The 27,365-nt window shown below is 43.3% G+C and overlaps 1 protein-coding gene across 1 annotated transcript; it reads right to left on the bottom strand.

Moving 5' to 3' along the window:
* Window positions 1-54: 54 nt before the first annotated feature.
* Window positions 55-26,888, bottom strand: DEK (DEK proto-oncogene). The gene is made up of 11 exons (XM_055126847.1): window positions 26,754-26,888; window positions 26,287-26,458; window positions 22,837-22,938; window positions 22,354-22,463; window positions 20,300-20,394; window positions 18,809-18,929; window positions 15,540-15,728; window positions 7,460-7,595; window positions 6,697-6,845; window positions 3,333-3,401; window positions 55-2,527 (listed from the first exon to the last, which is right to left on the bottom strand). Exons 2-11 carry the CDS (start codon window positions 26,444-26,446, stop codon window positions 2,516-2,518), a joined length of 1,143 nt encoding a protein of 380 aa, XP_054982822.1. The 5' UTR covers window positions 26,447-26,458; window positions 26,754-26,888; the 3' UTR covers window positions 55-2,515.
* Between the last annotated feature and the right edge of the window lie 477 nt (window positions 26,889-27,365).

The following is a 27,365-nucleotide window of genomic DNA, read 5'->3' as shown; positions in this document are numbered from 1 at the left end:
GCTCACCACAAACCCCATTACTTTGTCGTAGGCATTTCAAGTCAATAGTCTAAGATTATTAAGCTATTTGATCAAGTCGAGAATTTTGTGAGATTGCCTCAATGCTTCCCTGCCAGCAGTTGAGTTTTTTTTTTTTTTAAACTTTTTCTTTATTTTAGAAAGGTTGAAAACCACAGTTCATGCAGGTCCACAGGTGTTAAAAGGTTGACCGGTTGTTCAGATAACATATGTTAACATTTATGATTTTGAGGTAGTTATTACACTTCAGCACCACCAGTGCCCATATGTAACAACCAGCTCACCTCTTAATTCCCCCTCTTCCCTCCCATCTGATAATCTGTTTTGTAACTCAAAGCCAAGCATTTTATTAATATTGTTCAAAACTGCATACCATGGATGAGTGAAATCATTTGCATACTGCAGATGAAATCACTCAGTAGCAGTCCTTCTATTTCATTTAACATGAGACCTCCAGCACCATCCACATGGCAGTGAGCAAAAGTTTCAAATTTTCTTAGAACTATACATTACTTCATCACGAATATATATACCATGCCTTCCATCTTTCATTAAACATTTGGGTTGTTTCATGTCCTAGCTATTCTCAGCACTGAACATAGGTGTTTTATGTATCTCTTTGGAAATTCTATTGTTCCTTTTTGAGAAATCGCCATACTGTGTTTTCCACTGAGGCTGGACCACAGTATTCCCACTACCCCCACACTGAATGAAGGATCCCTTTTCACTTCAACTTTGTATTCAAAGTAAAGGCAGTTATTACTGAGAGTACTCCAGAAATACAGGCTTTGGAGTTAAATCCTTTTTTAAAAAAGGAAAGTCTGTTATAGGGAAGGGGACACTGGTGGTGGGATGGCTATTGGAACATTATATACCTGAAACAACTCTATTATTATGTTCAACCTTATTTTTAAAAATAAAAAATCTGTTCTGAAATACTTTCAAAGGGGACAAAATGCTATAGAAAACCTGAAATAAGACATCAAATAAGACATTAAGTAAAAGAAACAAGGTCATTGATTTTTTTCATTTTTATTGACAAGGTTTATAAGGAACAAACTAGATATTTAAAATCAAAGGCCAATTCTTGTCTTATGTGGTTTGATCCATTCATTAGTGTGGAGTATACCTGCTTAAAACCTTAGCAAGAAACTAGGCATAACTGAAAATACCTGTTAACAATATCATTTTTATACTTCTAAGCAGCATTTTTATTTTAAACACTTAATTGGTTTATCAAATGCCTAATTTTCTTACAAGCAGCATATTTCAAACTTTGGAGATTTAATAAACTGATTAAGGTAGTCAATTTAAAAGACAAAATTAGTCTCATTCAGGGGTGGTCCATGTTGATTCATAGAATCCTGATTAGCCATAAATTTAAAACCCAGCAGCTCAGTCTACAAATACATTTATTTAATGTTAAAAATAATAAGACTTATTACCACTTTTTGATAAATACTGTCAAAGAGCCTTTATTGCCTATGCATTACTTTCCAGCATTATAATTGGTATATTTATCATAATTTTATAAATGGGGTGAGGTCTCCTGTAAATATCAGCCTTTTATGTGGGCAGAAAAACTTAATAAAAATCATCTAACTTATTATAAGCCAAATGTGCTTTTACTTAATCCCACTTGTCCCCAAGTTTCTTAAGTGTTGATTCTGGTCTATTCTTATATAAAAGTTATTTACAGACACTTGCAGAGTTAACACTAAAACTACAGTTGATGACACTTTTGAGGCAAAGCAGAACTTTCGGTTTTTTCCAGCTTTTTCTTGACTGAATTCTGATTCTCAATCTCAATGCTCTGTTATACCACCTAGCTGAACACTGACACTTCATGGTTTATAACTGTAAAGATACCTATGAGTTTAAAAATTGATCTGCACAAAAGAAATAAAAAAACTATATACAACAAATTTGTTTTTAAAAATACAAAAATAACATCTGTCATTTCTGTCATGCTGACAATTTGACATATATACACATGCAGAAGTGAAGTTCTGATTTAATCATCCGGATAGCTAAAGCTGGTATATTTTTAATATAATGAATACACGGTCAGATGTGTATTCAAAATATTTCATATACTAAATACTGCAACTGTCTGCATGTACGATTGCTAATTAGAATAGTTTCTGGTCTACTTGATTAAAAGTATGTCTTAAGCTAGTAATAAGCACACTAAAAACTACAACAGTTCAAGAATCTATAGCCTTATATAAAGAAATCCAAAATGTACAAAATACAACTATAAAAGCAAGAAAATTACTGCCATGCAAAACTTTAAAACTTAAAACTGCATAGAAATGCAATTTGAAATAGCAAACTTAAATTTAAGCAACACTCAAGATAAAAAGGTCAGCATTAGGTTTTACGAACACAATGCTTGCAAGGACTTAGAAAAGGGATTACATTCTCTGTGCTGGTATTATAATATAAATCTGATCTTGACATCCATGGGCATAGTCATCCGTCTCTGTCCTTTATTTCAAGAAATTAGCTGCAATAAAAGAGAAAATTATTTCCACACCCAACATAAAAAATTCAGTACAAATACAGAAGATGAAAGCTCACTTCTTTTTTCATCTACTACTTGAGTTCCCTGGGGAATGCGCTGGACTAGTCACACACAAAACTACGCCGACCTCCCTCTGGCTGAAGGGGGAACAGGACACATGCTCATGGCTGCGAGGGGCTCTGGGCTGCACAGCTAAACTCATAGCCGAAGGAGCCCGCCATTTTTGGTTTTTGTTTTGGGGGTCACTCCTGGCTTTGTGCTCAGGGATCACTCCTGGTGGGGTCTGGGGAACCTCACAGGATGCTGGGACGAACCTGGGTCAGCTGTGAACAAGGCACGCGCCCGACCGACTGTGCTACTGCTAAGGCCCCACTCACTCCCTATTTAACCTGGGGTTAAGTTAAAACTTTCTAATTCAAAAACGAGAATGGAAAACGTACCTATTTTGAGGAAATGTGAAGCTTAAATGCAAACCCTAGCTGGTAGGGCCGGGAAGTGGCCCAGTGGCTAGAATGGGTACAAGCATCTGACCTGAGTCTCATTCCTGACATACCACTGGGTCCCCTGAGCACCGCCACGTGCAGCCTTGTGGGCCCCCAGACCCACACTGGGGCCGGGGCAGCACCGCACATTTTGCTAAACCAAAAGCCTGGCTGCCCTCGAACCCACAATGAGGCCTCGAGCTCCTGAGCACCACTTGGGGAACACCCCTTTGGTGCCCCATGCAGTTATCAGATCATATTTTGTCTCACAAAGGAATCGAAGAGGAAGAAGTGGATCTAGTTACCTCTTTAACGGTTGTCTTAATGAAATCTTTCCTTTCAGTTAAATCATAAGCAGGATAATTTTCATATACCTAGAGTGAAAGTAAACAGTAACATGTTCAAGTAGGTTATAAAGTACAATAAACATCCTACCTTCAGGAGCCCAACAACAGTGAAGCAGGTAGAGTGCTTTTTACTCGCACTTGGCCCGCGGGCTTGATCCTCAACAGCACACATGGTTCCCCCGTCCACTAGCAGTGACCCCTGAGCAGAGCCAGGAGAAAGCCCCGGGCCTGGGCAAGATTCCAACCCCCACTTGCCCTGGAGAAAACTCCCATCTTGAGCAAAAAAATTTCTATGCTGTGTGCAAGTAACTGCATGTACATTCTAATGGTACTTTGGTCACCATACAGAAATCTATTGCAAATCAACAGTTTGATAACCTCTACAGAGAAAGGCTACCATGCTAATAAGCTCCGTCCTTATAAACCGGAATACCAGCTGAAATAACAAACACGGATGAAGAAAACACCTGACCTTATGATGTAAACTGAGTTATTGATGTTGGCAGCTTCTCTGTCAAGCCTCTGGCTTCCTTCTGTGCCATCACTCCACGCCACAGCTCAGCCCCTCCTCAGAGTCCCACCCCCAAAGTCCCTGTTCCTATAATCTTACTAATTTTCCTGTATTCTTAAACTCTCACTAATTGCCCCCCTCTTTATTTGGGCAGGGGAGGTAGCAGAGTTGGACCACATGTGGTGCTGGCAACTGAACCCAGGCCGGCCACATGCAAATCAAGTGTATTCCTCACTGTGCTATCTCTCCAATCCTCCCCTCCTTTTGCCAACCTTGTGGGTGCTCCTTGTTTTACAAAAACTTGCTGTGCCAACTCAAAAATAGCATGCTGGCAGGCTTCTCGCCTGTGGGCCTGTGCAAAGTCAGCAAACACTTTCTGGGCAGAGGTACACAGTGAATGGCTTCAGCGCGGCTTGGGTTTCTGTCCCGACGCCGAGACTCGACCATTACAGCATGAAAGCTGTCACTAACAATCCACAAATGAGTGAGGCTGGATAGAGCAAAACCTCATTTACAAGAAAGGAGATTTTAGACTCAAGCAAAAGCCTACTCTAGGTTTCTCTCCTAAACTGAAAAATTACAGTGGTTCATTAAGTTCTCCCACGGTATGTTCCAAGTAACCCATTCCAGAGTGTCTAGAACAAATCCATTCTCAACTCCCCATGCTCAACTCTGCATGCGCTACTCCACTTGACTGAGCCTTGACTTCTGGTGTGATTGGGTGGCCCTACTGATTCTGGGTAACTGGCAGAACCCCTTGCCACCAACCTCCTTCTTTACCCAGAAGTCCTTCTGGAGTAACTTCCACCAGTCCCAGGAGGACTTTTTAGCTTTCTTCCATTCAACTAATCACTAAAGCCAGGGATGCACCTCAGAAGTGAAGGGCCGGCTTTGTACCTCTGTGGTCAGGAGGGACCACAGCAGTAAATGACTTCTTTACACTTTGTGGTTAGAAAACACCTCAGCAGCAAAGGACCTGCTTTACATGTGTGTGGACCTGGGTCTGATCTTCAGCACTACAAAACAGGGAAAAAAAAACAAAACACCCAAAAAACTACAGGGCTGGGGAGAGTGCAAAGGACTGGACCAGTGCTCTGTATGCAAGAACAGATCTGCAGTAGCGCATGGCCCCCGAACCAGCACCAGGACTGACCCTAAGAACTGCTGGGACGTGGGGGGGAGGGGAGTTGGGAATGGAGACAAAAACAAAGACCCCAAACAAGCCAGAGAGACAGTAGAGCAGGTAGGATGCTTGCCTTGCATCGACTGATCTGTGATACCCCACCTGGGTCCCCGAGCCCTATCAGGAGTAATCCCTAAGCACTGCCACGTGTGGCACCCAAACCTCTAACAAAAACAAATCCCTCAAACACCTAATAATTCCTTCTGATTATTTGTCGTTTCTTATGAATGTGAGAACTACTGATGCTCTGAGATGCTTCTCCGGACCCTCTCTTCCCGTCACTGCAAGCCCAAGTATGTGCTCTCTGCTGTCTGGTCTACAGCACCGACGCTGCTCCTGTAACACAGGCCTTGCATACTGCACTCTCCTTACTAAAGCAGCTGTCTCACTGGCTGCGGAAGCACCTAAAACTAAGTACTAGCTCTTCCTGCTCAACACTATTATCTATGTGAATGCCTTATGTTAGAGGCTCAATGAATGCTAATGAATAATCAATGTCAAAAAAAGGTAAAGAACATTTAACCTTCAATACGTTTCAAATTCTTGACTCATTTTCCACAAGCAAACTCTAAGATCTCCCAATTTTGATCTGGTATATTTGATCCAAGCCAAGATCTGGATTAAGCCAAGATCATTTTAATTTCCTGAGAAGTTTAAGAACTTCATAAAAGTTCTGAGGTAAGAGACAAATCTTTCAATTTGCCTTATTAAGAGGGAAAATAAGCTGGCTTGCAAGCTAACAATTTTGTTTTGTTTTTAAGTGAAAGATACCGCGCAGTAAAGTTTTCATGGCCCAAAAAAAAGATAGTACAGGGTTACTTTTGGCCTTGCACTCAGCAGACCTTGGCTCGATATGGTCCCCTGAATTCCTTAGTAGTTACTCCTGAGCATCACTGGGAGTGGCACAAAAAGCAAACCTAGAGCCCCTCAAAAGGCAGAGCTAGCATGCAAGGGGAGCGAGTTCACAGTTAGTACTGTAGAGGGTCCCTTGAGCACCACCAGGAGCAACTCCTGAGCACAGAGCCAGAACAGCCCTTTAGCAGCAGCAGCTGTAACCTAAAACAAACACAAGAAATGTGTTTCCAGGCTCGAGAGAGAATAGATTAAGATGCTTGTCTTGCAGCTGGCTGGCCTTGGTTGATCCCCAGTATTTCACGAGCACCCTGGTGACCACCCTGGTGACCCTGAGGTATGCCCCCCAAACAAGTTTAAAAAAAAAAACACTCTAACTACTCTAACTTCATTTACTGCATACTGTCCTGTTATTTATTAAAGCCCCCCAGAATGGCAGAGCAACCATTTCATTCAACACGAGTTCCCAGCACACATAACAATGTAAGCGTTGGGGACTGGAGTGATAGCACAGCGGGTAGGGCTCACAGCAGGTAGGGCATTGGCCTTGCCAACCCGGGTTCCATTCCCAGCATCCCATATGGTCCCCTGAGCACCGCCAGGAGTGACTGCTGAGTGCACAGTCAGGAGTAAGCCCTGTGTATTGCTGGGTGTGATCCAAAAAGCGAAAAGACCCCCCTCCCCCAAAAGCATGTCAGCATATCATAGTTATAGGAATTTGTTCAAACTGAGGGGATGAATAAAATCTCAAAAGATGGAAGCATATGTTCAATTACCTCTTTGCAAATCTGCTTCATTGTAACTTCTTCCAGGTTAGCATTTGCCAACAACTTCTTTACTGTTTCCTTTATCTCTTCATCTGTAGGAGGTTTCTTCAGTTTTTTAATTAAAGGTTCATCATCTGAACTATCTTCAGATTCACTTTCTAGAAGCAGATTTTATTATATAAAAATTAAAAGTTTTTCTTAATGTAACAAAGCAAATTAACACCCAAGATAGAATTACTGTATCACATTGATCTGCTCAAGAGGGCACCAGTAATGTCTCCATTGTGAGACTGTTACTGTTTTTGGCATATTGAATACGCCTCGGGTAGCTTGCCAGGCTCTGCTGTGCGGGCGGGATACTCTCAGTAGCTTGCTGGGCTCTCTGAGAAGGACAGAGGAATCGAACCTAGATCGGCCGCGTGCTATGCTATCGCTCCAGCCAAAAGTAGAATTTTTCAACTTTAAATGACAAACACAGGTGGTATACTACTTTGCCCTGGTGTTCATTTTAGTTTACCGATTTCTCTCTCACACACACGCACGCGCGCACGTTCAGAGTGTTAGTATAGTGGGTGGGGCCCTTTTCTGACCCGAATTCAATCCCTGGTACCACATATGGACCCTGACCCCACCAGGAGTGATCTCTGAGTGTACAGTCCGAAGTAGCCCTGAGTACTGCTGAGTGAGGCCCTCCCAAAAAACCAAAGCAAAATATTTACAGCATGTAAATTTTATCTTTAATTTTGTTGGAAACCTCTCATTTTTGACATACCTTTTTTGGAACTGTTTTGATTCTTCTTGGTGGTGCTGCTATCTGCCTTTTTAACATTAGCACTTTTTGCAGACTTTTTACTTTTAGATGTGGTTTTCTGTTTAGGTTTTTCCTTTTTAGATACCTTCTTTGGTGGCTGTTAAAAAGGAAAGCAATTTACAGCAAAATTCACGACTGTTTCTCTAATGCTCTAACAATACTAAAGAAAACATATTAAATATTGCCGATAGAAATTATTAGCTACTAATTTTTTGATGACGAATGTGCATAAATTATAATTTTACCCAGAGACTAGTATTAATGCTTATAATGTTATTTTTTATTTACTCTTCTCTCCTCTTTCTTATAAAGGGGTCAGAGAAATAGCACAGCAAGTAGGGCAACTTTACAAAGTCAACCTGGGCTTGATCTTGGCATCCTATGTGTCCCCTGAGCACTGCGAGGCATAATTCCTTTGTGCCAGAGCCAGGAGTAACCCTTGAGCATTACCAGCTGAGGTCCACCAAAACACAAAATAAATAATCACAGATACTTCTTAGAAATATTTTAATGACCTAGGGGCCCAGAGATTTTTACTCTCAAGTTTAGTGATCTCTAACTCCTAAAATAATACATGGTGGGGTTAGAGAACTAGTATGGGGATTAAAAAACTTCTCTTACACATGGCCAACCAGTTTAATCCCTGGGACCATATCCCTGTGCATGACCAACACCCAAACAGAGTCAAAAGTAGCGCCTGTCAGCCTGAAAAATATACGGTACAGAGCAATTGCTCAAAAACTCACAAATAGATGAGAAAACTAAGTCTCAGAGAGGTTAATATGTAGTCATGTAATTAAGATTCAAATAGCTTAATTCCCAAAGCTATTTCTTAAACCTTCTCACAGCTGGTTAAACAAAAACAGGAAGATTACAATGACAATTGAGGGGCTGGAGTGATAGCACAGTGGTTAGTGCCTTTGCCTTGCACATGGCCGACCCAGGTTCAATTCCCAGCAGCCCATATGGTCCCCCAAGCACTGCCAGGAGTAATTCCTGAGAGCAGAGCCAGGAGTAAGGAGTAACCCCTGTGCATCGCCGGGTGTGACCCAAAAAGAAAAAGAGAGAAAAAAAAAAAAAAGACAATTGAAAGAGAGTAGAGAGGGAGCATGGTGCCACCAGCAGTTACCCTGTACCTGCGGGGCAAGTGCATCTAGGTCTGATGGTCGCCTCTTCAGGCTTCCTGATAACCCAAAATTGCCGCTGTGCCTTTGGCCGAACCACAACAACTTGGAACCAAGTTTACCAAGAAATTAAACTGCCAAAAGTTCGGTAGGTGGGAACCATGCCCACAAGCCACCTCCAGCTCAGCTATACAACCTCATTTATTGGCCTTTACTTCAGAGACCCATAAATAAATCTCAAAAGAGATCAATGCCACTACTAGTCTTGGACCTGCACATGGCTGAACAGACTGGGGTAAATCAGAGGGGGATGGGTTGGCCTATGCCTGCCCAAGCAGAGCCCCCTGTAGCCACTTGCTCCTACAATCCAAACTCGCTACCATGTCCTCGGTCTGACTCCACTGTCTCAGGACTGACCTCACTGAGATATAATCTGCTGATAATTCTGGTATGTGGGTTTTGTGACTGACATCTTCAGGCTTGCTGGGGGTTGGGATAGGCTACCTCCCCCTACCTCCCGGTACTTCCGGAAGCCTTAGCAGTCACATCCATACCCCAAAGCTGCCACCCAGTTTAAAAGCTACTCCGGCCATATCTTGATAAAAATATCGAATGCCCTGAACAAACACCATTAACTCTTAGTACCTCTATTGCAAACCATAATGTACAAAAGGAAAGGGAGAGAGAGCGAGCAAGAAGAAAAATGCCTCCCACAGAGGTGGGAGTGGGGGGTGGGGTGTTGGGGGACGGTGGGAGGGAAATGGGACAATGATGGTGGGAAATACACACTGGTGGAGGAATGGATGCTGCAACATTGTATGACTGAAACCCAATTATGAACAGCTTTGTAATGGTCTAGCTCACGAATACTTGATTTAAAAAATTAAAAAGTAACGTGGAGTTTATGCCCAATTCAATCAACTTAATCAATGGCTGAATAAACAGCAGTACTCCTACATTTAAAAAAAAAGAGAAAGTAGTAAAGAAGTGAAGGCATGTAATTTGCACACATCTGATGGCGATTTAATCCCCAGCACCAGAAGGTCCCCTGAATACCACTGGGTGTAGCACCCTGGGAATCCATAGCTCACTGGTCTTGAGCAGCAGTGCACCCCCGGCTCCTGCACTGAAGTGCCATGCCAGAATCACCGGGAGGGGACCCCAAGATCTCCTGCACATCACTTGGGAGGCCCCCTCAAAAATGTTAAAACATGGGGCCAGAGCGACAGTACAGTGTTAGGACATTTGCCTTGTATGTAACATCTGCCTCTTGTCTTTAATAAGAGGGAAAAGTAGAAATAGGATATGACTGACACTAGATCACCCCTGGCATCACATTATCACTTCCCGTAAGCCAGAGTGACAATAGAGCGGGTAGGCACTGGCTTTGCCTGCAGTCAGCCCAGGTTCAATCCCCAGCATCACACATGGTCCCTCATTCCCGAGTGCAGAGCCAAGAGTAACCACTATGCATTGCCAGGCGTGGCCCCCAAACAAAAACCCTACATTATCACTCCCTGAGAACCATCCAATTATAGTTCCAAGCCCCGCAAAAAGTAAAAGCATCCTAGCTAAGTATCACAAAATCTACTCTATACAACAAAATTACCATAAACTCACTTTCAACAGGCAACATTTTTTCAAATTTCTAAGATTATAATCCAACTCTGGCTAGGTTTGGGGGGCACAACTGGTGGTGCTCAGGGTTTTACTCTTGGATCCTCTGCAAGGCTCGCTCCTGGACACGCAGAGGTCCATATGGGGATTGAACCTGGTCCATCACATACAATTATGTGATGGACCTTACCTGCCATAAGTTAGCTTTATCCCAATCCAACCAATTTTTAAGGACACACTGTACCAGACTTACCTTTAAAGTAAATCAAAATGCACAGATCAAACTTTTTCAAAAGTAAATGAACTCAGGCTATTTCTTAGTACAGCTGACTGGATTCTGGTATTTGTCTTTCCTTATTACAATGCCAGCACAATGCAAACAAACTGAATATCATCCTGCACTGTCTCAGTAACATACTGTTGGCTGGAAACAAGCTTTTCACTTTAAGTGCCTCCTAGAAACAAGAGGTACTTAGAGGACTCAAAAGCAATATGCTTCCAAGAGCAACACATGTGGGTTATATCTAGATTGCTGTTGTATAGGTTATTCTGACTTATTTCCTAATTTAAAAAAGTATTCCAAATTGTGGAGTTTCTAAAAAGGCATCAAATGGCTCATCATGATTTCAAGCATTCACCTAGTTTGTAAGAAGCACAGTTGGGGGCCAGAGTGGGAGGGCTCGTGCCTCTCATGCAGCAGCTCCCAGTTCAATCCCTGGCACTCCATAACATCCCCTGAGCCCTGCCAGGACTGGTCTGAGCAGAGCAGCACTGGGTGTACTCCCAAACAACAACAAAAAACCAAAAAGGATCCCACTAAGGTCTGAAGGAAGTATGAAAATTACACAGAAAATATTATAGGCCACTATTTATATGCATAACACATATATTAATCAAAGACAAAATGTGAACATGTAGGTCATTCAAACACGAGAAACTAAGTTATTAGACAAGACATAACAGACACGATATGTTATAATAGATAAGATATGCTATAAGCATTACTAGTTAGTTGTCACAATAATTAAAACTAGGTAATTAAATATTCCCAGAATCCTTAAAGGCCAGAGTGGAAGGCCAACGTTCTAGAAAAGCTAGAGCAATAGTACAATGGGTAGGGTGCTTTCCTGGCATGCAGCTGACCCAGATTCAGTCTCGACCACCCTGTCTGGTCTCCCCAAGCACACCAGGAGTGATCTCTGAACTGAGAGTCAGAAATAAGCCCTGAGCACTGACAGGTGTGGACCCAAAACCAGAAAGGGGAAAAAAAAGCAATAATGCAGACGACAGTGACAGCCATGTTAATTAACCATAATGCCATCAGGTTTACTGCTAGACCAAACTAAACTCATAAACATCTGAATCTTCATAAAAACCAGTTTATTATTTATACTGAATTTCCCTTATCTTAAATAATCAGTTACAAATTATTCTATGAAAATCTCAAGGTTAAGAACTCAGCAAAGTGTCTATTTTTGTTTTCTGGGTAACCCCATAAATGTTTACGGCTGACTCCTGGCTCTGTGCTCAGGAATAACTACTGATAGGGCAAGGCATCCCATCCAGAACCCAGGTCAGCTGCATTCAAGGCAAAAACCCTAACCACTGTACTACTGCTCTGGTCCTAATAAAGTATCTTGAAAGTCTAAATTTTTATTTTATATTTTTGGTAGGGGGGTCCACACCCAGCTGTGCTCAGAGCTCTGTGAAATAGCTGAGTAGTAAGATGACTAAACTCAATGTAGAATCATAATTCCTTTAAGTTTCATCCTGCACAGAGATTGCCAAAGTGCTCCCTTCACCAGAAGCTTTGGCATCCTGCGGGTAATCCCTTTTGCTGTCCTGAAATAAACTTAGATATGAGGCAACAGGAACTTTGGAAGGGGGCATTTCAAAGGGCAGACACTGCTATTAGCAAACCAGGGACAAACAATAGGGGAGGTAAGCAAAAAAGAGCCCTGGGAGAGATGAGAGGGAAAGTGAAGCTCACCCATTTAAATTTTATTCAACTTTCAAATCTCCATTCTTTGTTTCCCCCCCTTCTCTACTTAGAAAAATCCCATTCATGATTCTAAACTCAACTACTGCTTTTAAATATTAGTACCACTAATCTACTAATCTCACTAACCTGTTCTGTACTAGTACCACAGAATTTGGCCTGTAATTCATTGATCTCTATTTTGTGAAAGGTATTTATCTCCCTTTATAGAAGCTGGAGGAAAGAAAGCAAAAATAAATAAAACCAAACAAGCCCCCAAATTTGAAAAAGATGAGTCAGTACTTCCTAAGAGACAGGAGTTTTAGGCCAGTGTGCCTCCTTTGCTTGTAGAAATTACTAAAGTAACCTGCCTATAAGATCTAAGGCAACTGAAGCTGCTGAAGCATTTTAGTAATTAGCTTTCATTACTGTTCTATCAATGTTTTTCAGTTCACTTAATTCCTGAGTGCAGAGCAAGGAGTGACACCAGAGCATTGTTGGGTGTGACCCAAAAAACAACAAAACAAAACAAAACAAAAAAAACCCCACACAAAACCTTAAACTTTCTTTTTCTGGTTCGGGGATATGACTTTGTGGGAGCCCAGGTTTGGATCCCTGGCCCCCTGTAAGCACTGAAGAATGGCTCAGAATAGGAACACAAAAAAGAAACACATTGTCTTTTTTCACTCAAGCTATATCCTACCACATTTTCTACCTTCTGATTCTGGACATCTTCCCCTTGACCAACTAAAAGGAATTGTTTCAGGTAGAGATCGTAGATCATTTGTTTCTCGATTTCAATGCAGGGTTCAGAACTGGCACTTAGCCACTGTGAGATTATTTGGGAAACTGAGATGGGAAAAATCTCTGCAGTAGACAACTTAAAATAGGTATACACCAACCATGAGGTTCTATTTCATTCTTGAATCACTCCACTTGCTAAGACATTCTCTATAAATAGCAATGAGCCAAGCTTTTAAGCATCTTTAGTCTTCTACAAAGATTCTTTTGTCTTCTGGCAAAATCCATCTATATAAATTGTACGTTAAAAGATACACAAAAAGGGCTCAGGGAGTAGTTCAGTGGCTAGTTTTTAATATGCTGTGAGTGGTTCAACCATTACCATCAGCATTATAGATTTCTGTCATATTAAAGGAAAACAAAATGACAGTTGACTATAATTTCGGAATTTAAAATCTTTTTTTAAAAAAAAGATGAATAATACTAATTTGAAGGGGTGTTTTTGTCTCATATTGTGAAGGTATATCATCTATGGAATGAAACAAGCAGTTTTTGAAAGAAGGCCAAAAAAAAAAAAATTCTTGGCAGAGAAGGCAAAGCTTACCTATCTTTTATAGGCAGCAGGGCTCTTGAAGGAGGGTCTCCAAAAAAGACGCCTGTTAGAGCCAGAATCCTGTCCTCACAGCAGAAAGGCTGGACTGGGTGAACAGACGAACAAAATAAAAATTAGCTTCAAGTACAGGATTCTTCCAACTACTTGGCTGAGAGAACCCATGCGTGCCAAGAGTAAAGAATGTGCAGTATTTGGTTTTGGTTTGATTTTTTTGGTTTGGTTTTTGGGTCACTCCCAGCAGTGGGCCATGTAGTGCCAGGGATCGGGCTGGGCCTCCCACATGCAAAGAATGCGCTCCAGCCCTCGGAGCTATCGCCCTGGCCCCAAGCCTTATATTCTAATGGAGATTATAAATCAAGTTGAAATCTGAATAGATTACTTGATTTACAATCTTTGATTACTCAACTTTGCCTTCCAATAAAAAGATTTTAATAAACAGTTTTGTAATTTGAGTTATGTGATCAAGTTATGGGGAGAACTTTGCCTTTCAACAAATGTCCAACTCACCTTTGCTTTTGTCTTCCAACTTAACTCAGAATGGAAACTTAGCTCCAAAAAAACGTTTAATACATAGTTTTGTAACTCAAGCTTTGTGTTCTGCTATGATGGGGGAATTCTTATTTTATAAAACACAGCCAAGTACTAATGAGACGAACACACTCAACCTCCACTACTAGGAAGCTCCTCCTATGGTGCAAATATAAAAGTTTACCAAAGACTGTAAGATCAAGGTTCCCTGAGTGGGCAAACACTGTATGATGCTCATCTACTCAGCATCCCAGGTCTTAGGTGTGCTCCCCCTTCTAACACCTCCAGCCTGGGATATGCATGCCAGTCTTCGGTAAAAGGTCAAGGGAACCACAACCCAACTAGGTGAAGCTTTGCTCTTTCCTATCTGGAACAGAAATGCAATGCCTAAAGGGAAAAAACATCTTGTGATCATGATTGGTTAATAGCCACAGTAAAGAGGTGCTTCATAAAGAGAGATGGTACACCCACAGCGTATATGCAGTGAGTAAGGCACTTGCCTTGCACGTAGTCAAGTTCAATCCCCAGCACTCCATAGGGTCCCTGCCTGCAGAGCCAGGAATAAAACCTGTGCAATCAGGTGTGGTCCCAAAACAAACCAAAAAATAGAAACTAGGGCTGGAGAGAGTATAGGGAACAAGACGTATGCCTTGCACGCAACTGATTCTTGTTCAGTGCCCAGCACCCAAAGGTCCCAAGTACCACTGAAAAGGAGCATCATCAAGTGTCACTGCTGAGCAGAGACACAGGATGAGCCCCTGAGGTAGGGTGTGCTCTCACGCCTCCCAAAAATGTTTCGAGTAGCTCTCGCCTACCTAAGTTTCACTTTGGGAAGTCACCGTTCCCCACATTTTATATATACTCAAAAGTGAAAGAAAATTGTAGGAGTGAAAAAATGCTCAGCCAACAAGAGATTTAAAATGCCATGATTTTCATGAAACAACCCCTAGGTGAGTTTTCCTTAAATCCTTTACTTTTATATACAAAACGTTTCCGTAAATAATCAAGTATGAATGCATCATGAAAAATCCCAACGTACTCCTTGATGATCTGCTTTTCCTTTCGTGACAGGTATTCCTTCCCTATCTTGCCTTCACTTTCTATTCACCTCCATCATCATCTTTACTGTCTCAAGACCCAGTTTCTCCACGTCAGTAAAAACGCGCTTCACTCTTTTAACCCAGGGTCTCATATACAACGCCTGTGCTCTACTGCTACATGACATTCCTGGCCCTTCAATCTCATGATTTTCCAACTCTTACACTGAAACAGAAGGACCTTAAGGGGAAAAAGGGTCTATTTAACTATTTCTGTGTCCTTGAAAATAAAATCAGTATGTCACAGCCATGACAGCAGTTAGAATCTGCTTTCTAGTTAGACCAACTGTGTAATGAGTATTTTATTCTCACACAGAAACTGGAAAAAAGCAGTCTTTCTTACCTCCTCTTCACTTTCTTTATCTTCATCATCTGAAGACTCTTCCTTGTTTTTCTTTTCATCTTCATCACTGCTAGACTCATCTGACAGAATTTCAGGACACTTGGTTCTCTTAGCTTTCCTTGCTACCCCAGAACGGTTTCGTTCCTTTTTGCTGCCTTTGTTGGAAGATTTTTTAGATTTTGGCAAGGGCTGCACAAAATAACAACAGTGAGGCATCATATTTCCAAGTAATCAACTTTCAATTTTTAATCCTGACTTAATTCTATTTTCAAACGCACAATTTTATTCTAGAGAATAGTTCCTCTTCCACAATGTATCAAGTTATCTAAAGTTCGGTTTGCATTACCATTATCCTTTCACTGTGCTCTGAACACCTAGACAAGACTCCTCACAAATGCTGACAGAAATATACACTTTTAGGCTGGAGCAATAGTATAGCGGGTAGGGCACTTATCTTGTACGCACCTAACAGGATTTGAGCCTTGGAACCCATATGGTCACCGGAGCTCCACCAGGAGTGATTCCTGAGTAGAGAGCCAAGGTACCTTGAGCACCTCTGGGCGTGGCCCCAAAATGAAACAAAAACGCCCACTTTCTACATTCTGGTTTGGGGCTAGGAGGCCAGTACAAAATGTTTTCAGCTCAGTTTTTATTATGAAGACAATATTTTGAGTTAGACTTGTGACTATTTCATTCCTACCTGCATTAAATTATTACTACCAGGTGTGCCTTGTTTTGGAATCTTTCTATCAAAGTACCAGGAGGAACTATTATGAAGGAAATAATCCCTCACTTCACACAACCTTAATACATGAATGAACTATATGATTTATACTAGCTCTGGGCTCTACTTTCAATAATATCAGGATTACAGTCTCAGTAATGATTCCAAACTAATTAAAAACCAAAGATAAAATGCACTGCTATGAATCTGATATTTAATTAAAGCATGTTTATTTAAAAGCAGATCACATGAGGAAAATAACTTGATGGTATTAATCAACGAAATTAATTTTTAAATGCTTTCCAGGGTGGTATTTGCTAACTTCTTAAATTGAAAAGCACAGGGGATGGAGTTAGTGCAGTGGGCAGGGCTTGCCTTGCACGCAGTCAGCTGAGGCTCAATCCCCAGCACTCCATACGGCCTCCCAGTCCTGCAGGAGTGATCCCTGAGCAGTCAAGCGTTGGGTGTGACCCCCAAACCCAAAAGAAATACATAGAAAACCATGAAATACGGCCCTCTTTGATAGTACAGCAGTTACAGTGCTGCCTTGCCATCCCAATGACCCAAGTTGAATCCTATGCACCACAGAATAAGACACAACCAAGGGGTTACTTCTGAGTAGTCAGGAACAGCCCAAGGACTACTGGGATGACCTCAATACACAAAATCACACTAACAAGCAACAAAGATAGCCAAAATACCCTGCAATGGTGCCTAAAAACAGTAAGATTTAGAAAAACACACTAAGTAATAAACTTATTCAACTATGGGTGCCTTTTGTTTCACTTGTCATTGTCATTTTATCTTCAGAAATTATAGTAGCAATAAGGAAAATGGCAGACCTTAAGATCTGAAACTGTAAATGTTAGTGCTAACTTCATCTGCTCTTTCTCCTGAAGAAGCAAAACAAGCAAAACCACGGGTTTCTTCTCTCTCCAGTTCCTAGTCTTGGGGTAACTGTCACACAAAAATGAAGTGTCTCATTTGTGTACTCTCAAACTACTGACAGTCCATAGGAAAGTCTACCTGAATTCCATCTATGACTGACCAGGAAATACCATGTGCTATCAGAGAAAAAAAGAAAAAGCACATGGTACTAGAGAAAAAAGCTTGACATGGAAAGATAGATCAGTCATATATGAAAAATGGACTGAAGGGGCTGGAGCAATAGCACAGCGGGTAGGGCGTTTGCCTTGCATGTGGCCAACCCGGGTTCGATTCCCAGCATCCCATATGGTCCCCTGAGCACGCCGGGGTGATTCCTGAGTGCAGAGCCAGGAGTAACCTCTGTGCATTGCCAGGTGTGACCCAAAAAGAAAAAAAAAAGAAAATAAAAAGAAGAAGAAAAATGGACTGAAGAGAGCTAGAGTATAGCGGGTTGGGTATCTGCTTGCACATGGCCAACCAAGATTTGATCCAAGACACCATATTGTCCCCCAAGCTTACAAGGAGTGATCTCTCGGTGCAGAGCCAGAAGTAAGCTCTGAGCACCTCTGGATGTGCGACCCCCACCCAAAAAAATATTTTAAACAAAAAAAAAGGAAAATAGAAAAATGAATCCAAGAGATTCCATGTGAAAAGATACTCAAAGCATGGTTCAGACACTTGGTATTCCTGCAACCTTTCAGGAGTCTGCAAGATCCTTAGAAAAGTATTCTGAAGTACGGAATGGTAGTACAGGGGTGAAGGCGCATGCCTCACCCATGGCCAACCCCAGATTCAACCCCTGAAGTCCTACTAAGGCACGTGGCCCAAAGACAACAGATCATTCTCATAAGACCAAACAGGAAGTTGCCCTTGCTTGCTGCACCGTGCAAAGGAAGGGAAAGGCTGATAAGGCAACTGAGCAGAACAGTTTGCCTTGTATGTGTGACAACCCAGGTTCAATCTCTGGCATTGCAAAAAAAAGTTATCTTCAGTAAAATGAGGTTTACTGGTTTACCACATGTAGTAACTGTCAGAATACGTGGTATGTTAAAACTCCTTCAAAAAAAAAAAGTCTTTGACAAAGCAGTACGATATACTGTATTTTTGGTTGTTGTTTTGGGGTCATTTTGTCTTAGCACTGTCGTCCCATTTTTGTCTTAACCCGAAATTTTTGGAATACATGGCTTTTTATTATCTATAAAACACACAATGAGATAGCCAGAGAACTTTCGCTATATACTTAAGTTCAATGATCTTCCCTGGAGGTATAGAATTCAGCTTTTTAAAAAATGTTTTCACAAGCTTATTTCAGGATCTCGAAAATATCTACTTCTAATATACTGTTGGTTACCCTTACCAGCAAACATCTCCCTAACTCTTCTCCTTCCCATTCTACTAGTGTCTTACAAAGAATCTTGACAACTTATATCACCATCTCATACCCTTTTCTCTGAAATGGAGACCAAATCCCTAATGCTCCCTATTAAAAACAATTGCAGTATCGATGAATGCATATTGTTTGAAAGTCTAGATGTTGCTAGCAATGCTGGTCATTTTTCCCCCCATAAAAAAGAAAAGGCAATAAACTGGTTAACAAGTAGTAGAAATTAGTTCTCACTTTGCCAGAAGGCTTTGGATGCATTAAAAAATTCAAGATCCTCTTCACCAGTTCACTGTTTACCCCCGATCTCTCCAAATCAAGAACTTCACAGATACTCTTGAGCATGGCATTTCTAAATCTGAAAAAGAAATTGGGAAGAGAAATTATGTAGAAAGGTTTATAAACATTTTTCACAATATAAAGACAACTAACCAAGCTGGCTCACACATAAACATTTACGAAAAATGTCAATGTATCTAAATCTCAGAAGTATTCTTATAATCTTGATCAGTATAAAATATACTCAAATTTTTTGGGTTTTGGATAACACTCAATAGTGCTAAGGACATACTTCTGACTCTGTGCTCAGGGGATCATAGTGGATAATTATCCTATGCTCCAGTCCCATTTAGATTTTAAAGGTAGTGAAAGAATAAACAAATTTCGATTCAGAACACAAAATAAGTCAGAAAATGTCAAGCCTCGGGGTTGGAGGGATAGTACAGAGTGTAGGTGCTTGCCTTGCACACTGGCCAACCCAGATTCAATTCCCGGCACCTGAATGGTCACCTGGCCCCCAACCCCCAACCCCCACCCAGCACCACCAGGAGCAATTCCTGAGTAATTCTCAGGTGTAGCCCCCAAAACCCAAAATGTCAAACCTAAATAATTAATGAACATAACAATTCTTCAGGCCACTACAATTACATTTTCCCAATATAGTTCATCAACTACCGAGAGTATCCCGCCCGCATGGCAGAGCCTGGCAAGCTATCTGTGGGGTATTCGATATGCCAAAAACAGTAACAAGTCTCACAATGGAGACATTACTGGTGCCCGCTCGAGCAAACTGATGAACAACGGGAAAACAGTGCTACGATGCAGTTCAGCAACTATACTATATTTAATAAATAAAAGTAAACTCTCAGGGGTTGGAGAACTAGTACATCAGGTAAAGCACTTGCATTGAACTCAGCTGACTTGGGTTCGGTCCCTGGCACTACATACAGTTCCAAGCTCAGCCAGGTGTGATCCCTAAGCACTGAGCCAGGAATAAGCTCTGAGCATAGCCAGGTGTGGCTCCAAACAAAACAAAACAAAACAAACAAACAAACAAAAAACCCCTGAAAATATGCCACCTAGATGAAGGACACTTTCTATCAAATTATCTTCAAAATAGTTTTAATGATGGCATGGCAGACAAGGCAGAACAGCAGACACTCAACAATTTATTATTCTAATATAGAAATCTAGGGGTCAAAAAAAAAAAAAGGAGAAAAAAAATCCTAGGGGTCAGAGGGATAGTATAGTGGGTACAGTGCTTGCCTAGCATGTGGCCAACCCGGATTCGACTCCTGGCAACACATGGTCCTTAAGCACTGCCAGAGATCTGTGGGTGCAGAACTAGGAGTAAGCCCAATCACCACTTGGTTGTGGCTAAAAACCAAAATAAAAATAATAAACTGAAAACACATGGATCAAAACATATTATGTATAACAATAACTTACTTTTTCAACATTTCTTCCTTCTTCTTATACTGGGTACTTCCTTTTTCGAATGGAAAGCCACTAAACTGACCCACATTCTTCTTTAATGAAGACACCTGAAACATTAATGCTATTACCTACTAATGTAAGCAAGAAAGCATTCAAAGCGAATACTGATTTCCATGTAGTTTCAAGTTACAATACTAATTTTTATAACCAAAACCTGTATTTGTTACTAAAATATTAATAAACGTTCTACAACTTGATTTTTTTTTTGGTGTAGTGCCAGAAATCAAACGAAAAACCTCTCATTCAAGGTATGCACTCCACGGAGGCAAATCCCCAGTCCCTATACTAATTTCTTAAAAAATGTATTTTGAAAGGCTGGATAGAGTAAAAGGGCTAAGGGGCCTGCTTTGCATGCCACTGGCCTCCATACCCTATATATGGTCCCCTGAGCACCACCAGGAACAACTCCAAGCATAGTCAAAAATAGTCTTCAAGCACCACTGGGTAAAGTCCAAAATGTTAACAATAACAATTCAAATTTAAGTAACTTCTTTCTGGAAATATTTACCTTACAAACACAACTGAATATTATCCAATGTATACCAGAAGAGGCAAATTGTTATATTAAGACATTCTAGGCATATGACATAATATACCAGGTAGGGTGCCTGCCTTGCACATGTCCAACCCGGGTTGAATGCTCAGTATGATTTGTGGTCCTGGGAGCACCGCCAGGAGTAATTCCTAAGTGCAGAGTCCAGGGTAAGCCCTGAACACAGCCAGATGTGGCCTAAAAAGCCCCCCAAGGAGGGGAAAAAAATGTCTGGTGACAGGTCTAGCTCATGCCTTACCTATGAGTCCCACAATTCAGTTCCCAGTACCCACCGCTCCCCCACACAAGTTGTGTCCCCAAAGTTAATACCATTTAGTGATTAATACCATTTGGTATTTATGAATTAATGAAATTAGTATAAACTGAATAGTCAGAAATATTATATGTGATACACTTGAAAACCATATGCTTTGTTCTATTCTAATGTCAAACTTTACCCATGCACAGAACAATGAAATTTTTTCTCAATTACAAACAACTGCACTGGGGTCAGTGAGATAGTACAGTGGGTAAAGTGGCAAGTGTGGTTGACCTGGATTTGATCACCAGCACTGAGCCCTGCTAGGAATGATTCCTGAGCATAGAGTCAGGAGTAAGCCCTGAGCACTGCTGGGCGTGGCCCATCCCAGCCCCCAAATTATACTGACTATAGCATAATTCGCAAATCACTGACTAACAAATCCACTGGCAAAGAATTACCATCTAATTAGGCACCAAATTCAAATCACACTGTATCATTAATTTGAACGCTAGCATTCATGATACATCTCTTCTGACATATTAAAGATAACCTAGGGGGGCTGGAGCAATAGCACAGCGGGTAGGGCGTTTGCCTTGCAAGCAGCCGACCCGGGTTCGATTCCCAGCATCCCATATGGTCCCCTGAGCACCGCCAGGGGTAATTCCTGAGTGCAGAGCCAGGAGTAACCCCTGTGTATCACCAGGTGTGATCAAAAAAAGAAAAAAAAAAGAAAAAAAGAAAAGAAAAGAAAAAGATAACCTAGAAAGAGACAAATACAAGGGTTAAGGTACTTCCTTACATGCAGCCAAGCCCAGTTTATTCCTCAGCACCACCTAGTCCCCAAGAGTCGAGAGCAGCCCCAAAGCACTGCTTGACCTGGTCTGAAAATTCAAACAATAAATATCATCCAAATCCTCGTAATTTGCATCTCACACTTGGAAATTTGTCTGGTTTAAAATCATCTCAGGGCCAGGAGATGTAAGCAAGCATGAGGCCTGGGTTTGAAACCTGACTCAGGGGACCCCCACCGAGTACCTCTAGGAGCTCCCCTCCCAACCATAGAGAGAGTTCTTATCCGAGTATGTGTCCTATGATAAGCCTCTTAACAAGTGTCTTGATCTACTCGTATGGTAAGAAACCTGAACTAGATGATCACTAGATGTCTTCTAGGACTAAAATCTGCTTCTAAGTTAAGCATAAAAAGGGCCTTACTGTGCCTGGTCTGTTGTAAAGCAGTTTATGTAGATTTCGTAGTTCATCTATTTTCTTTTTACTGAGGAAGAAATGTATCCTTTCAATTTCACAAAGTTTCTGTCCCTTTCCTAGGAGAAAGAACATTAATTTACAGTTATATTCATATGGGAGTGAGGTTACCTCAGTGCTTGAACACAGGCATGCATGTGTTAGTTGCTGAGTTCAATTTTTTGCACTCCCTCATTACCAAAAGAATTTAATAGACCACCCATTGTTATTACACTCAAATTAATTTAGTGGCACTTATTTGCCATTATGATGGAAATTATCTTTGCAGCATCATTTCCACATAACTTTTATTTTAATAAAGCAAGTTAAATAAAATTATGCCAATAACGTGTCACTTCTTGAAAAAAAAATAATTCAATAAACAGTGAAAACTAAGTACTGCTAAAAATTTGTATATTTAACTATTTTCACCACAAGATGAATAGAACTTACCTTGTGCAATTGTAAATGGCTCTCTCTGTAAAGAAGACACTTGCATTGTCAATCGTTCCACTTTTTTCTTTTCCCGCTTGCCTTCCACAATGAGGCTTTTCTCTAGAAATTAATTTAATACTTCTTTAAAAATTTTAATGATTTTAATACTTTTCAACAAAAAGCTATTCATTTTGTTGAATTACAATCAGAAAACAAACCCAGAAATTAAAAAAAAAAATCTTAACTCTTCTGAGCATGATTTTAATAAACAATGACACAATACTGGAAAATGCTGAATAGCATCACCTTTTTTTTTTTTAAGAGTAACATTTTACTTCACTAGCAACCTCACAGTGGATCAAGTTCTTTTGAAAAACCAAAAAGCAACAAAGTTTTAGCCAACTACTGCTATGCAAGTCCACTCACTTGTGAAAAATCACCAAGGTTTTTCAAACCCTACCCTTGAACGGGACAGAATTCTGTTAACTATGATTCAGTCAGCTGTGAACCAGCAAATCAGCAAATTCTGATTGAGGTTATAAGAATTTCCAAGACAAAGAGAGAAAAACAGAAATTTGGGCAACATTTTCCAAATTTACATGTTTTGCAATGAACCACGTGCCATTACTTTGTAGTGCAAAAAATGTTTAGGGGAGCCAGAGAAATAGTAGAACACAGGAAGCTTGCCTTGTATGTGGCTGACCCAAGTTCAATCCCTGCCACCCCATATGGTCTCTTAAGTCCCTTTAGGAGAGATGCTGAATGGAGAAACAGGAGTAAGCATTGAACACTACTGGTGTGTCCCCAAACATAAAACAAACCCCCAAAAGTTTATAACGTGGTCATAAATCATTCCTAAAGATTTACACTGGAGCCAAGCAAATAGTTCAACAGACTGGAGTGCATCCTTCCTGGCACTACCCCAGAAAAAAAATAAAAAGCAGGCAATCGTTTCTGGGTACCCTGGGGTTATGGTTCCCTAAACAAATATTTAGCATAATATTTTAACAAAAAAGATAAAGTTTTGAGATAAACATTTTAAACCGAAAGCCATTTGCCTACTGGCTGACAATTCAGAGAAATAAGCAAATATTCTATTTCTGGAGGGTCTCCGTTCCTTCCATAGATGTCTGCTTTGTGCAAACCTACACAAGATACTAAGCGGAGGAGGTGAACAGATGAATATGACACTGAACATCTCTGGGAAGGAATCATGTCTATCAGGAGTCATTCGGAAAATTCACTACAAAACAGAAAAGCATAAAAACAACTTGTGGGTACAACTGAGAACAGTACTTTGAGGTTAGACTCTGAAGGGTAGCCATGATCTGGAGATAAAAGGATTTGTATATAAAAAAATTAGTGGCGGGTTCAAGCGGGCATATTAACATTCAGGAACTGTCTAAAGAGAAGCACTAAGCGCTGCTGTCCTTACCCCCCCCCCCCCTGGAGTGCCTTTGATCACCACTTCTAATCCAATGACTCCCCTGATCCATCTGAAGTCCAGTTTTCCCCTGGCCTTCAGATCAACCCAGCTGGCGGCCAAGTGGACAGCTCCCCTTAATGACCACCCAAAGCAATGCACTCAAAACGCAGAACATCTCCAAACTCACTGCTTCCTGCTTTAAGAAAACGGTCACATCCACCCGGCTGCCAAACACAGACACCGAGAGTCGTTTTTATTTCTATGCTGCCTCTTGTCAATGCTACCCAGTCACGCGCACAAAAACTACACTACCTTGCTTCTGTGCTCGCCTCTGTGGCACATGTACCAAAATTGGAACTGTTCACTAAGTTGTTCCTAAGACTTGATAATAAGAGATATCTAAGTTAAATTTTCATAGCTAGGTAGAATAAAAAGACCCAGTTATTCCACAAACACCTTAGATAGGCGGATGAGATAATAAAACTGTAGACACCTCTGGGAATGTCTTTTAGAACACCCATTAAAAAAATAAAAACAGGCTTTTCCTGTGACTTCTAACACACACACACACACACACACACACACACACACACACACACACACACACACACACTCCTCTGTGCTAAAGAAACCACCTTGTTAGAAATACCATGACAAAACAGGGGCTGGGAACATGCAACTGGGCAGAGCTGTACTTGTGTTGCGTATTGAAGCCCCGAGTACCACCTGCTGGACTGCACCAAGAAACACTTTTAAAAAGACCCCCAGAGCAGTGATGTGAGCGCCGGGAGGCCGGCTGGAAGGAAGGTTCGGGTTTCCAACTACTGCACAGGGGCTCATCCCATCATGTGTTTCTCATTTCCCGTTCTGAAGAAAGTTCCCACCACTTTCAGCCAACAAGAGGGGCCGAGTGAACTAAGCCCCCCTAGTAAGGAGACCGCCCTAAGCCCCCTAGTTAGGAGACCGCCCTAAACGCCCCCCTAGTTAAGAGACCGCCCTAAACTCCCCCTAGTTAAGAGACTGCCCTAAGCGCCCCCTAGTTAGGAGCCGGTCCTAAGCCCCCCTAGTTAGGAGCCGGTCCTAAGTCCCCCCCTATTTAGGAGACCGCCCTAAGCCCCCCTAGTTAAGAGACCGCCCAGCAGCGGCTGAAGAAGAAACGGAGGGCGGAGAGACTGCACGAGGGGGGGTCCCGCGCTAAACATCGGCGTCCCGCAGAGGGATCCACCCCCCCCACCCCGTTTGAAGGTTTCTCCGATTTTTCCAGCCTCCAGTCCCTGAAGGGTTAACGCCGGTCTCCGGCGGGGCGGGAGGGGAGGGGGGCCGCCCGAGCCCGGAAAAAAAAAAAAAAAGAAAGAAAGAAAGAAAGAGAAACTTTCTTTCACAGTCCAGGGCAGTCCGACCGAAACCACTTTCCCCAGCGGCAACGGCTTTCTCGGGTGTTTGCCCGGGCGAAGCGAACGCCCCGGCCCGTTTGCAAAAAAAATAAAATAAAATAAAATAAATTAAAAAAAAAAAAGGCAGTTCAAGCATTGAAACACTTGATTTATTTTTTAACCAGCGGGACCCGCACGAAAATAACGGCTTTCCCGGCTGGCTGCTGCACGGCCCCTTGCAAAGAAACGAACTTAAACGAGCAAAAGGTGAAGACGACGAGACAGACCCTGGAGGGCGAGGGGCGAGGGGCGAGGGCCGGGGGGGAGGAGAGGGAGACAGAGACAGAGACAGAGACAGAGAACAAGGACCTGAAACTTGCAAACTTCCCGCGCGAGGGGTTCGCAGCCCGCGGCGCCCCGGGCAAGCGACTTGCACGCCCCCCGCCCCCGCAAACGGAGCATCAACGCTCACAAAGTTGCGTTTTCCTCTCACACACGCCGAGTCTCGGCTCACGGCTGCACACTCGTGCAGGAGACCCCCGGGCTCGCCTCGGGCGCCCAGACGGGCAAACACACACAACCACAACCACAAACACAAGCCCCCGCGCCCGGCTCCCCGGGAGCCCCTCTCGGGACGGGAGGGAGAGGGCGGGCGGGACGTGTCCCCACCTTTCTCTTCCTCCTCGTCCTCGTCGTCGTCGTCGTCGTCCTCCTCCTCGTCGTCGTCCTCGCTCTGCTCCCGGCGCTCGGGCATCTCGGGCTCCTGCTCGGGCGCGGCCGGGGCCGGGTCGCCGTCGCCGTCCTCCGCGGCGGGGCCGGACGCCGACATGCTGCTGCGGGCCTGCACGCGGGGACCGAGCGGGCGTCGGGGGCGGCCGGCGGGCGGGCGGGACGCGGCTTCCCCGCCCCGGGCCGCCCCTGCCCGCCCCTGCCCTGCCCGGCCCGGCCCGGCCCCGCGCCGCTCGCGCTCGGGCGGGAAAACCGCGGGTCCCGCCGCGCCGCGCCCCTCCCACCGCCCGGCCCGCCGCCGCCGCCGCGTCCCCTCCCCCGCCGCAGGCCGCCGTCCAAATGGCGCGGCGGGCGCGCCCCGCCGGCCTCCCCGCCGCCCCCCTCCCGCCCCCCGGCGCCGTCCTCACCGCGGCTGCGGGGCCTGGCGCGGGCCTGGCGCGCGGCGACTCGAGGCGCGGGCTGGCGAGGAGGCGCGCGGGCCGCTGTCGGCCGTCCGGACGCGCCGCGCTCTCGGCTGCCCCGAATCAACAAGATTTTCAAAATGGCGGTTCGGGCAGGAAAGCGGGAAGGCGGCGGCCAATCAGCGCGCGCCGAGGGCCGGCACTGGGCGCGCGCCGGGCCGGGGGCGGGGCCCCGCGGGAGGCTCCGCGGGAAGCGCGTGTGGGGCCCCGCGAGGAGGCGCCGGCGCGGGCCGGGCTGGGGCGGGGGGGGGGCTAGAGGGGGGTGGCACGAGCGGGCGCGCGGCGGGCCTGGGGTGGGCGTGCGGGGAGCTCGCGCCCGACTGTGCTTCTGAGCTCACCCTGCTGAGCGCGCCCGGGTCTCGGCTTTCTGAGCACCCCACAGCCGTCGTCAGGTGCATCCTGAAGAAAACCCCTAATCCTGCTCACGGTTCCCTTCACCGACACCTATGTGGATCAGCTGTGTGTGTGTGTGTGTGTGTGTGTGTGTGTGTGTGTGCTGTGCGGTATGTGTGTGGGGGGGTGTGTATTTGCGTGTGTAATGCACTGTATTATAGGAGA

The sequence above is a fragment of the Sorex araneus genome, chromosome 2 (genome assembly GCF_027595985.1).
Source record: "Sorex araneus isolate mSorAra2 chromosome 2, mSorAra2.pri, whole genome shotgun sequence".
Classification (NCBI taxonomy): Eukaryota; Metazoa; Chordata; class Mammalia; order Eulipotyphla; family Soricidae; genus Sorex; species Sorex araneus.
The sequence above is the reverse complement of the archived record's forward strand: the minus strand, read 5'-3'. Positions and strand labels throughout refer to the sequence as shown.